At 38.5% G+C, this 12,766-nt stretch overlaps 1 protein-coding gene across 1 annotated transcript in view; it reads left to right on the top strand.

Moving 5' to 3' along the window:
• The window catches only part of LOC134730697 (putative postmeiotic segregation increased 2-like protein 3), a 28,134-nt gene extending 16,498 nt beyond the window's left edge, over positions 1–11,636 (top strand). Inside the window, exons 2-6 of the mRNA XM_063605846.1 lie at positions 6,245–6,371; positions 6,635–6,745; positions 7,681–7,815; positions 9,814–9,900; positions 11,283–11,636. Of these exons, the coding sequence (XP_063461916.1) occupies positions 6,338–6,371; positions 6,635–6,745; positions 7,681–7,815; positions 9,814–9,900; positions 11,283–11,296 (381 nt within the window). The 5' untranslated portion in view covers positions 6,245–6,337 and the 3' untranslated portion in view covers positions 11,297–11,636. The remainder of the gene's footprint in view (positions 1–6,244; positions 6,372–6,634; positions 6,746–7,680; positions 7,816–9,813; positions 9,901–11,282) is intronic.
• Positions 11,637–12,766: the final 1,130 nt, after the last annotated feature.

Genomic DNA, 12,766 nt, shown 5'->3' on the forward strand with positions numbered 1-12,766 from the left:
CAGTACATAGAAGTTGTGATTCTTTTTGAAAATTAAGTGGTTCCATCTTTGGCCAGACAGAATCCCTTTAAGTTGGTTTCTGAGTCGTTTTGAAATACATTTGATATATATGATAGGAAATATATACATATAATATATGTTTTTAATAGCAAATATATACATATATTTGATAGCATTATTTTCTATTTAGCATTTTATTTTGAAATCATTTCAGATTTTCAGAAAAATTGCAAGGATTTTACAAAGAAATCCCAGATACTTCCTTTTGTTCAGATACTTCATTCTTAACATTTTCCCACATTAATCATTTATATGCCTATATACGTATGTGTATATATATATTTATATATATATATATATTCTGAACTATTTGAGAGTGGGTATAATGTGTCATGCCTCTTTACCCTATAAAGTTTTAGATTATAGCTCATAAAATCAAGAATATTCTATTAAATATCCATAGCACAGTAATTGAATTCAGGAAATTTATCATTGATTTAATACTTTTATCTAAACTATAGTTCATTTTCCAGTTTTGCCAATTTCCCAATAATTTCCTTTATAGCAATTTTTAATTTTTGGTAGAAGATTCAGTCTAGGACTGTTAATTGCCTTTAGTTTTCATGCTTTTTAAGTCTGTTTAATACGGATTTGTTCCTCAGTGCCATTATAACATTTGAAGAATACAGGCCAGTGATTTTATAGAAGTCTTTAAATTTAGGTTTCCCTGATCTTTCTTCATGATTAGATTTAGACTGTGAATTTTTGTCTGGAATGCTACATGGAACCTCTTAAATTTATGGCTCAGAACAGGATCTGTCTTGGGAAAATCCTGTGCATGCCTGAGAAGATGGCTTGTTCTGCTCTGGTTGGGTGGAGTGTTTGATAAGTGTTAATGAGATCAAGTTGGTTGGTTGTGTTGTTCAGGTGTACTATATCCTTGTGGATTGTGTGCCCACTTGTATCAATTGTGGGGGAGAGGGGATTGAAATCTGCTGCAGTTGTGGTTCTGTTTCTCTTTGCAATTTTACCACTTTTTGTTTTATGTGTTATGTTAGATACATAAATGTTCAAGGTTATTACGTCCTGTTGATTAATTAACCACTTTGTAAAATGGCCTTCCTTATCCCTGCTAATATTCCAGGCTGTGAAATGTACTTTGTTATTTATGTAGCATTCTTTTGAGTAATACATGCATGGTATATCTTATTCCATCCTTTTACTTTTAACCTATTTGCATCTTTATATCTAAAGTATTATTTCTTACAGGCAGCAAAATTTGGATCTTGCTTGTTTTCATCAGTCTATTTCTGTCTCATAATTGGGGATGTATAAACCATTTACATGTAATGTGATTATTGATAAAACGAGTTAGGTTATAGTCCGTTGTCTTTGCTTTCTTTTAGTCTCATCTTCTTTGTTTCTTTTTAAAATGTCTCTGTTTGTCTTCCTTCCTTTTGATTAGTTGAGAATTTTTTATGATTCTACTTTATATCTTTTGTTGGCTTTTTAGCTATCACACTGTTTTGTTATTTTAGTGAGTTAGAATTTATAGTATGCAAGTTTAATTGTCATAGTTTATTCTTAAGTAATATCCATTTTTCTTAGAATAAGAGAAACTTACAATAGGACACTTCCATTTCTCTCCTCTTGGTCTTTACACCGTTGTTCATTTTATTTTTACAGGTGGTATCAGTGCCACACACCATCTACTACGTTGTTGTTAATTAAACTGTATTTATTTATTTATTTATTTATTTATTTATTTATTTATTTTGAGACAGGGTCTCACTCTGTCCCCCAGGCTGGAGTGCAGGGGTGCTATCTTGGCCCACTGCAACCTCTGTCTCCCGGGTTCAAGTGATTCTCCTGCCTCAGCCTCCTGGGTAGCTGGGATTACAGACACCCACCATCACACCCGGCTAATTTTTGTATTTTTAGTAGAGACGAGGTTTTGCCATGTTGGCCAGGCTGGTCTCGAACTCCTGACCTCAGGTCACCCATCTGCCTCAGCCACCCAAAGTGCTGGGATTACAAGTGTGAGCCACCACACTTGGCCCAGGTATCTTTTAAAGAGATTTAAGTAATGAGAGAAAATACACAGTTACCATTTCTGGTACTCTTCATTCCTTTGTGTAAATCTAAATTTTTATTTGCTGTCATTTTACTTCTGCCTGAAGGACTTTCTTTAACATTTCTTCTAGTTGATGATGAATTATTATATGTCTGCAAATGTCTTCATTGTGTGTTTGCTTTTAAAGTTGTTTTTGCTGGATTTTTCTCCACAGTGCTTTAAATATGTTTCTCTGTTGTCTTCCTGCTTACATTTTTTTCTAAGAGAAATCTGATCTCATACTCATGTTTGTTCCCCTATATATAACATGTCTTTTTTTCTTCCCCCCTTATTGTTTTAAACTTTTTATCACTAGTTTTGGACAATTTGATTGCAATATGTCATGGTATCTTTTTTTCATGTTTCTGTTTTGGGGATCATTGAACTTCTTGGATCTTGGGTTTGTAGTGTCATCACTTGGGGAACATTTTTATCATTATCTCTTCATGTACCCGCCACCTCCCCTCCATTGATTCTTGTTGCCTGTATATTAGGCCACTTGAAATTTTCCCACAGCACACTGTTGCTCTTTATTTGCTTTTAATTCTTTTTTCTCTGTTTCATTTTATGTAACTTCTGTTGCTGTCTTTATATTCACTAATCTCTTTTTTCCACGATGCTGTTCATCTTTTCCAGTATAATTTTCATCTCAGATATTGTACTATCTGTAGAAGGTTAGCGTGGGTCTTTTTTACATCTTGCCTGTCTTGATTTTTTTGAACATTTGGAATAGAACGATGAACTCTCTCAGTGCTCTGTGCCGGTTGTGAACTCTGTGTCAATTCTGGGCCAGTTTTGATGGACTGATTCTTTTCTTCCTTATGGGTTGTAATTTCCTGCCCATTTTCCCATCCCACAACTCTTTCTCGTCACATCTGCCTCGGTTCTTCTTCCCTGCTCCATGGCCTGGAAACGCTCAAGGCAGAAGTTGATAGGTTCACCTTGTTTATTTCCCATCACTCATAGATAACTCTACTGCCTGATAATCAGTGCCTTGAAAACCACTGCTTCAGCCCAGGCGTGGTGGCTCATACCTGTAATCACAGCAACAACAACAACAAGGCTAAGGCGGGCGGATCACGAGGTCAGGAGTTCAAGACCAGCCTCGCCAACATGGTGAAACCCCATCTCTACTAAAAATATAAAAATTAGCCGGGCATGCTGGTGCACGCCTGTAATCCCAGCTACTGGGGAGGCTGAGGCAGAAGAATTGCTGGAACCCGGGAGACAGAGGTTGCAATGAGCCAAGATTGTGCCATTGCACCCCAGCCTGGAAGACAAGAGCGAGACTTCATCTCAAAAAACAAAAAACAAAAACAAAAACAAAAAAACAAATCATTGCTTCATATATGTTCTTGTTTTATTTTTCTTTCTGTTTTTGATTTTGTTGTTCTTTGGTGTGTGCTGTTTCAGGTTGGAGGGTATATCCAGTACTTGTTAATTTATCACACCTGAGGGCAGAGGTCCTCATGTCTCTGTCTATATGTTTTTTCTAATATATATATATTTTTCTTTGTAGAGACAGGGTCTTGCTATGTTGCCAAGGCTGGTCTCAAGCTCCTGGCCTCAAGCAATCCTTCTGCCTCAGCTTTCCAGAGTGCTGGGATTACAGGCATGAGCCACCACACCTGGCCTGGATCCAGTTTTATCCATGTCCAAATTTTTTTTTCCCTGAGCTGTTTTTGATTTTCTTCCACCTCATATGAACTGTAGTGTCAGCTTATCTAGTTCCAGGAAAAAGCTTTTTGGTATTTTTATTGGGATTGCATATTTATAAAGTAATTTAGGGAAACTGGTATCTCTGTATTATTAAGTTGACCTTAATACTACAACTAATTTTGTTGTTGTTTTTGGATTTTTAGTAGAGATGGGGTTTCACCATGTTGACCAGGCTGGTCTTGAACTCCTGACCTCAGGTGATCTGCCCACCTCGGCCTTCCAAAGTGTTGGGATTACAGGCGTGAGCCACCGTGCCCAAGCACTTTTACTTTTTCTTAGTTATATTCCTCTAATTGTTTTCTCTTCTCTAATTGTAGATAATGAGCATTTTATTAATACCTTGTTCTTGATCTTAGTGGGAAGATACGTAGTTTTTCCCTGTTAAGTAAAATCCTGACTTTCGGACCGAGAAGACTGAGGCATAAGAGTATGTGTGTGTGTGTGTGTGTGTGTGTGTGTGTATACACGCAAACTGTATATATGTGCTTGTGTGTAATTGAAATACATATGTCACATATCATATGTACTATGGCATATTAGGGTGTAATATTTATATTTGTGTATATAATATTGATGTTAATGAAGTATCCATCAGTTTCTATTTTCTTTAGTTTGTTTTTTTAAATCAGCTTTTTCTGTCAAGCTTTTTCAAGTATCTTCATGGATACAAGATTTTTCTTCTTTGCTGTGTTATAGTGGCTTATCATATTAATAGATTTCCAAATATTAAAGTAGTCTATATTATTGGAATAAGTCCTATTTGTCTGTTGTATATTATGTTTTTAATCTGGTACTGGATTTTGTTTGGTTATGTTTCATTTTGGGTATTTGTATTGATGTAAGTGGCATTGACATGTAATTTTATGTTATTTATTAGTCGATCAGTCTTCTAACCCCTACCACCGCCTTGCCTTCTGGACTAACTTAACCCAGAAAGTTATTACTCTCTCTCGGTGATTTTATCAGCTCCTGTGGCCTGCCTGTGGATAAGCTTGGATGTTCTGCTTTAGTTTCTCAGCCCACCAGCCTAGCGGCTCTGCCTCTGCTATCTCTTGGGATCTACATGGTCCTAGCTGTATCACTGGGTTTGAACCCCTTGTTGACATGTTCTTTATACATAACAGGATAATGCAACATGCTTACTGGGCACTTCCTTTTTCTAAACTGCAAGTTTGGGCGGGGTATGCTGGCTCAAGCCTGTAATCCCAATACTTTGGGAGGCCAAGGCAGGTGGATTGCTGGAGCCCAGGAGCTTTGCATTTTTCTGTTTTTTTTTTTTCTTGAGACAAGATCTCGCTCTGTTGCCTAGGCTGGAGTGCAGTGTTGCATTCACAGCTCACTGTAGCCTTGACCTCCCAGGCTCAAGCCATCCTCCTGCCTTAGCCTCCCAAGTAGCTGGAACTACAGGCATGTGCCATGATGCCCAGCCAATTTTTAAAAAAAATTTTATTTTTAGCAGAGATAAGGTTCTTACTATGTTGCCCAACCTGGTCTCGAACTCCTGAGCTCAAACGATCTTCCCATCTCGGCCTCCCAAAGTGCTAGGATTATAGGCATGAGCCACCATGCCCAGCCCCAACCTCTTAAAAATTGAAGCTGCTTCATGTTTGCCATTGGTACTTTTACACCTCATCATGTTCTTCTTCCCCTTCATCCCATAGAATACACAATTCATCTTTAAGGACTTCAAGTTAACTGAGTCTGTGAAGCCTAATCTGATGGCATAAAGTTAAAATAATTTGATCCTCTTTTGTTAAATCATTCTGCACCTTGTCTGCATTACTCTAAAAGCAGCTTTGGGCATTCATTCATTTAACGAATATTTATTGCTGTGAGATTGAGATGTTTGAGATAAAACTCAGCCATGCAGATAGCCAGAGGCCACTGGCTATGAGAATAAAAAAGACAAAAGAACAAGGAGCTGAAACTAGGTGAGAGCCCCAGAGCAGTGAGTTAGGAAGAAGAAGACCAGGAACTGAGTGGTGGGCACTCCAACATGAAGAGGTCCCGGAGAAGGGGAGGGCCTGGCAGCGAAGAAGACTAAAAGAAGTGACAAGGAGTAAAATGCTTGTGTTTGTTTACATGTTTATCTCCTTATTAGGTTGTCTGCTTTCTGAGAGCAGGCATGGTGTTTCACTCATCTCATATCCCCAAAACTCAGTTCAGTTGCAAAATAGGAGTTCAGTTGTGTTTTGGGTTTTTATTTTTGTGGGGTAATATATATTTTATATATATATATCCCCAAAGGATATATGTTTCCTGTATGATTTCCAATATGATTTCCCTTCCATAATCTGTAACATAAAATAAGGTATACAATGTTCATGGTTAACTTTACGAGTGAACTTTGTAAAATGATAACCCCCTATCCCTTTTCCATATCTCCCAATTCTGATCATGTTGCCATTACAGGGGCCAGTGTCATTCAAAGATGTGGCTGTGGATTTCACCCAGGAGGAGTGGCAGCAACTGGACCCTGATGAGAAGATAGCATACGGGGATGTGATGTTGGAGAACTACAGCCATCTAGTTTCTGTGGGTGAGGATAGCTTGCTTTCTGAATGCTCTCAGTTGAATGGGGTTTTATCCTTGAGTTTGAAGAAATAAGTGATGACACCATTTAATTCCTTGTGGGCACTAGCTGGAGTGTTTATATTATTCTTCATTGAAAGGTTCTAACTTTGATAAGGTAAAAAAATGGAGCACTTCTGTTATGCAGCTTATGAGGTGGCAACATCTTGTACTTTGGAGATTCTGAAGCCAAGCAGCTTGCCCAAGTCCTTCTTCTTTTCCCATTAATAGGGTATGATTATCACCAAGCCAAACATCATCATGGAGTGGAGGTGAAGGAAGTGGAGCAGGGAGAGGAGCCGTGGATAATGGAAGGTGAATTTCCATGTCAACATAGTCCAGGTAAGTTAGTAGATTATCACATGTTAAAAAACACTCATCCCAGACCTTTGGGAGTAACTAAAGAGTTGTTTATATGTACTCGGTACCCTCAGTAACACCTCCCAACCCCCAAATATCACTTTCCTTCCCACACACATACCACATACATGAACTCTTTTGTTGATTTTACATTTGATTTACATTGGTAGGGATTTTTTCATTCTAACCTGTACTGGGGACCCAGTCACTTCCTCTTTCTCCAGCATTATCGGTCACTTATTTACTCCCTCGCCATTAGAGAATTGTTGTGAGTTTTTTGTTTGTTTGTTTGTTTGTTTTTTGGAGACAGAGTCTTGTTCTGTCACCCAGGCTGGTGTGCACTGGTATGATCTCGCTCACTGCAACCACTATCTCTCAGGTTCAAGCGATTCTCCTTCCTCAGCCTCCTGAGTAGCTGGGTTTATAGGCGCCCCCCATGATGCCTGCCTAATTTTTTGTATTTTTAGTAGAGACAGGGTTTCACCATGTTGGCCAGGATGGTCTCCAACTCCTGACCTCAAGTGATCCGCCTGCCTCTGCCTCCCAAAGTGCTGGGATTACAGGCATGAGCCACCCCACCAGGCCATGCTTTCAGTTTTCAAGAGAGAAGACACCATTGTTGCCAAAGATTTTGGTAATTTGAGAGATACAATGTATGTTTTCTCCATGTGGATCCTAGATAGTAAGGATCTGTTGAATTTGAAGTGTCTATCCAGAAGTATTTTGGGTACATATTTAAGGATTGTAAAACAGTGTTTCTATTTCTGGATATAATAAATGTATTTGTTAATATAATAAATGAACAGATTAGACCCATAAACTATTTACAGTGTTGAGTCATTTCCCACAGTTAAAATCAGGATGAAAATATATAGCTGAATACTTGCTTTGTTTCTTGTACCATTTCTTTAGTACAGAACCTGCTAAGGCCATCAAACCTATTGATCGGAAGTCAGTCCATCAGATTTGCTCTGGGCCAGTGGTACTGAGTCTAAGCACTGCAGTGAAGGAGTTAGTAGAAAACAGTCTGGATGCTGGTGCCACTAATATTGGTAAGTTTGGGAGAGTTTTAAGCCACAAGAAATGATTAGTGTGTGTTGTTGTAGTCAAGAAACATTTGTTATTGAAATAAGACTATCAAGTGTTGATGTAGTAATAAATTATTATTTTTAAGTTAAAGTTAGCACCTATTATGTGCCTAGTACTTAGCTAGGTAGTAATAATACTAACAACAGCTTTTATTGTGTTCTTATGGTGTGCCAGGCAGGTGTTATGCTAAGAATTGCACAGAAATATCTCATTTAATTTGCAGAATAGCTGGGCGTGGTGTTTCACGCCTGTAATCCTAGCCCTTTGAGAGGCCAAGGTGGGGGGATTGCTTGAGGCCAGAGTTCAAGACCAACCTGGCCAACATGGTGAGACCTCATCTCTATTAAAAAAATAAAGCAGGCCAGGTGTGGTGGCTCACACCTGTAATCCCAGCACTTTGGGAGGCCAAGGTGGGTGGATACCTGAGGTCAGCAGTTTGAGACCAGCCTGTCCAAAATGGTGAAACTCTGTCTCTACTAAAAATATAAAAATTAGCCAGACCTGGTGGCAGAAGCCTGTAATCCCAGCTACTTGGGAGGCTGAGGCATGAGAATGGCTTGAACCCGGGAGGCAGAGGTTGCAGTGAGCCGAGATCGTGCCACTGCACACCAGCCTGGGACAGAGCAAGACTCTGTCTCAATAAAAATAAAATAGGCATGGAGTAGTGGCTCACATCTATAATCCCAGCACTTTGGGAGGCAGAGCAGGGCTGATCATTTGAGGTCAGGAGTTCAAGACCAGCCTAACCAACATGGTAAAACCCTGTCTCTACTAAAAATACAAAAATTAGCCAGATGTGATGGTGCATGGCTGTAATCTCAGCTCCTCGGGAGGCTGAGGGAGGAGAATTGCTTGAACCTCGGAGGTGGAGGTTGCAGTGAGCCAAGATCAGATCATGCCACTGCATTCCAGCTTTGGTGACAAGAGCAAAACTCCATCTCAAAAAAAAAAAAACAAGAAAAAAAATAACAAAATAACAAAATAAAATAAACCTAAAAAATTATTAATCAGCTGAGTAACTTTATGAGATAGAACTTATTATCTTCATTTTACAGATGAGGAAATTAAGGAACAGGAAGTTTCCTTTTTTTGGGATTATAAAGCTAATAAAATAGGATCCAGGAAGTCTGATTCCAGAACCAGTTGTCTTTTTTTTTTTTTTTTTTTTTTGAAATGGAGTTTCGCTCTTCTTGCCCAGGCTATAGTGCAATGGCACGATCTCGGCTCACCGCAACCTCCGCCTCCCGGGTTCAAGCAATTCTGCCTCAGCCTTACGAGCAGCTGGGATTACAGGCATGCACCACCACACCTGGCTAATTTTGTATTTTTAGTAGAGACAGGGTTTCTCCACGTTGGTCAGGCTAGTCTGGAACTCCTGACCTCAGGTGATCTGCTCACTTTGGCCTCCCAAAGTGCTGGGATTACAGGAATGAACAACCGTGCCTGCCCCTCTTTCTCCTTACTGGGTATGTTAAAATTATTTCTTTCAAAAGAAAAGGCTGGTCAAAGTGCAACGGTGTTAACCACTAATTGATCACAACCAGTTACAGATTTTTTTGTTCCTTCTCCACTCCAACTGCTTCATTTGACTAGCCTATGGACAAAAAAAAAAAAAAAAAAAAAAGAGGAAAGAAAAAGCTAAACTATTTAATCTGGGCTAGTAAATGGCCAGAAAGGGCTTTATAAAAATGAAATATACAAAATGATACTCGTACTTTTAACTAAAGGTATAGTTATGACTCTTCAATTTGCATATGTTATAAATAATATCAATATAAAAGCTTATAGCATGGGTCCATTTTTTTTTTTTTTTTTTTTTCTTTTTGAGACGGAGTCTCACTGTCTCCCAGGCTGGAGTGCAGTGGCGCGATCTCAGCTCACTGCAAGCTCCGCCCCCCGGGTTCATGCCATTCTAGCATGGGTCCATTTTTAATAAATACATAAATATTTAAACTTTCTAGATCTAAAGCTTAAGGACTATGGAGTGGATCTCATTGAAGTTTCAGACAATGGATGTGGGGTAGAAGAAGAAAACTTTGAAGGCTTAAGTAAGTTGACTTTTTCTAATTCTATTATAAAATAATTGGGCCACATGTCTCAGAATTTTGAGTAACACTGTCTTGGGAAACGCAAAAACAGTTTTTTCAGCCAGTTACTAGATATCATGTATATCCGTTGTTTTAGCACTTGAGGTATCTTAGTCCTTACTTTACAGTCTCTTTCAGCTCTGAAACATCACACATGTTAGATTCAAGAGTTTGCCGACCTAACTGAGGTTGAAACTTTCGGCTTTCAGGGGGAAGCTCTGAGCTCACTGTGTGCACTGAGGTGATACAATGTTTTTATCCATTCACTTGACCCCTTAGAAAAACCTCTCAGAAAGTTAATTGGAATCGTTATTATTTACAGTTTTCTATCTCGGTATCTCAGCTTCTAGCTTCTGAATTCTGTTTTGTCTCACTGCCAATCTAAGTCCTAGTACTTCTGAAATGTGGGAAATAAATGAATGAAATGAAGCAAATAGTATTGTTAAAAAAAATGGTTACCCTTATTAGAACAGTAACTTCTCAATTTTAACATAACATATAGGTAATAAATGACAGTTACCATTGCTTTTCATCATCAAATTTTAGGGAAACATTTCACCAAAGCACTATTTAATTATAGCCCAGATACTAAATTTTTATAATTATATTTAAATATATATACACATATAGATGTGCGTATATATATACATATATGTGTGTATATATATACATATAGATATGTGTATATATATACATATATGTGTGTATATATATACATATATGTGTGTGTATATATACGTGTGTGTATATATATACACATATGTGTGTGTGTATATATGTGTGTGTGTGTGTGTATATATATAGATATATATTTTTTTTTTTAGACAGAGTCTCACTCTGTCACCCAGGCTGGAGTGCAGTGGCACAGTCTCAGCTCACTGCAATCTCTGCCTCCCAGGTTCAAGTGATTCTCGTGCCTCAGCCTCCTGAAGAGCTGGGACTATAGCGTGCACCACCACTCCTGGCTAATTTTTGTATTTTTAGTAGAGATGGGGTTTTGCCATGTTGCCCAGGCTGGTCTGGAACTCCAGGCCTCAAGTGATCTGCGCTCCTCGGCCTCCCAAAGTGCTGGAATTACAGGCATGAGCCACTGCACCCTGCCCTACATATACATTTTAATTATAATATCTCTTGGATTCTTTAAAAATTTAAAAAAATTTTTTAATTCTTTAAAAAATTCTTTAAAACAATTTTATTTGAAGAGTAATAACAAAACAAATCTCTATTTGTGAATAAATAAACCTTGAGATCATTTATGGTTTTACAATTCAACCTGAAAAATGAAATCAAAGCTTTTATCAAAACAAAGTATGTTTAGTGCTCTCTGTCTCACTGTCTTTTAGGTGCCAAACCTTAGATTTTATGATGACTCCTCAACCGTTTAGATCTTGGTTATCTCAGAGGGATCATCAGCTTTTTAACAAAGTTTTGAGAGAAAAGCAAGTGAAGAAAAGCATAGTCAATGCTCAACATCACGGGTCTCTCACTGAGCACACCACGCCTGGTATTCTCTCACAGCGATGTCACCATTTCTACCTGCCACGCATCGGTGAAGGTTGGGACTCGACTGGTGTTTGATCACGATGGGAAAATCATCCAGAAAACCCCCTACCCCCACCCCAGAGGGACCACAGTCAGCGTGAAGCAGTTATTTTCTGCACTACCTGTGCGCCATAAGGAATTTCAAAGGAATATTAAGAAGGTACAGTAAATTAATCTTGGTTTTCAAGAGTATTGGTTAATGCACATGAGCAAAAGATTTACTAAAGATGTTTATTCTTCAGTTGATTCTCTTGCCATAATCTATTGAGAAATGCTTTATTTGCATTTCTCGTTAAAGACTTAACATTAAAGACTTAACTTTAGGGTGATTTACTTTTTTCTTTTCATCACATAGTGTTTATTAGGACTGGGCAACATAGTGAGACTCTGTTTCTATGAAAAATTAAAAAAAAAATTGACTGGGCATGGTGGCATCCACCTGTAGTTCCAGCTACTTGGGAAGCTGAAGTGGGAGATTCACTTGAGCCCAGAAACTTGAGGCTGCAGTGAGCTATGATTGCGCCACTGTATTTCAGACTGGGAGACAGAGTAAGACACTGTCTGGAAAAATATATATAAATATATGTATATTTTTTTTATTTTTAATTTTTATCTTTTTTTGAGATGGAGTCTCACTTTGGCGCCCTGGCTGGAGTGCAGTGGCACGATCTCGATTCACTGCAACCTCCACCTCCCGAGTTTAAGCGATTCACCTGCCTCAGCCTTCTGAATAGCTGGGATTACAGGCGCGCACCACCACACCTGGCTCATTTTTGTATTTTTAGCAGAGACGGGGTTTCACCGTGTGGTCCAGGCTGGCCAGGCTGGTCTCGAATTCCTGACCTCAGGTGATCCGCCCACCTCGGCCTCTCAAAGTGCTGGGATTATAGGCGTGAGCCACCATGCCTGCCTTATGTACTTATATTTTAATGAGACTGTTTCTCTTGGTTTTCTGATAAATGAGTTACTGGAACCCTTATGAATCTGAATGCAAAAGAAACAGCTAAATGTTATGTAATTGTTGTGTTTAAAAACCAGATTATAAAACTATCTGTATTATATGATTACGGTTTTATAAAAACAAAACAACGGCCTAAATGTGTATAGTATAAAGGCTGGAAGAGTCAGCACTTTCATGTTCTCAGCGGTTATCCTTGGATGTGAGATCTCATGCACTTTTTGCTCTCTTCTTTGTGCCTTTCCATTTTGTATGTGTATTTTTTACAATCTAAAAAGTTACTTAAACATATGCAGCTAAAAACTTTTTTTACTCGTAAAGCATTTG

The sequence above is a fragment of the Pan paniscus genome, chromosome 6 (genome assembly GCF_029289425.2).
Source record: "Pan paniscus chromosome 6, NHGRI_mPanPan1-v2.0_pri, whole genome shotgun sequence".
NCBI lineage: Eukaryota > Metazoa > Chordata > Mammalia > Primates > Hominidae > Pan > Pan paniscus.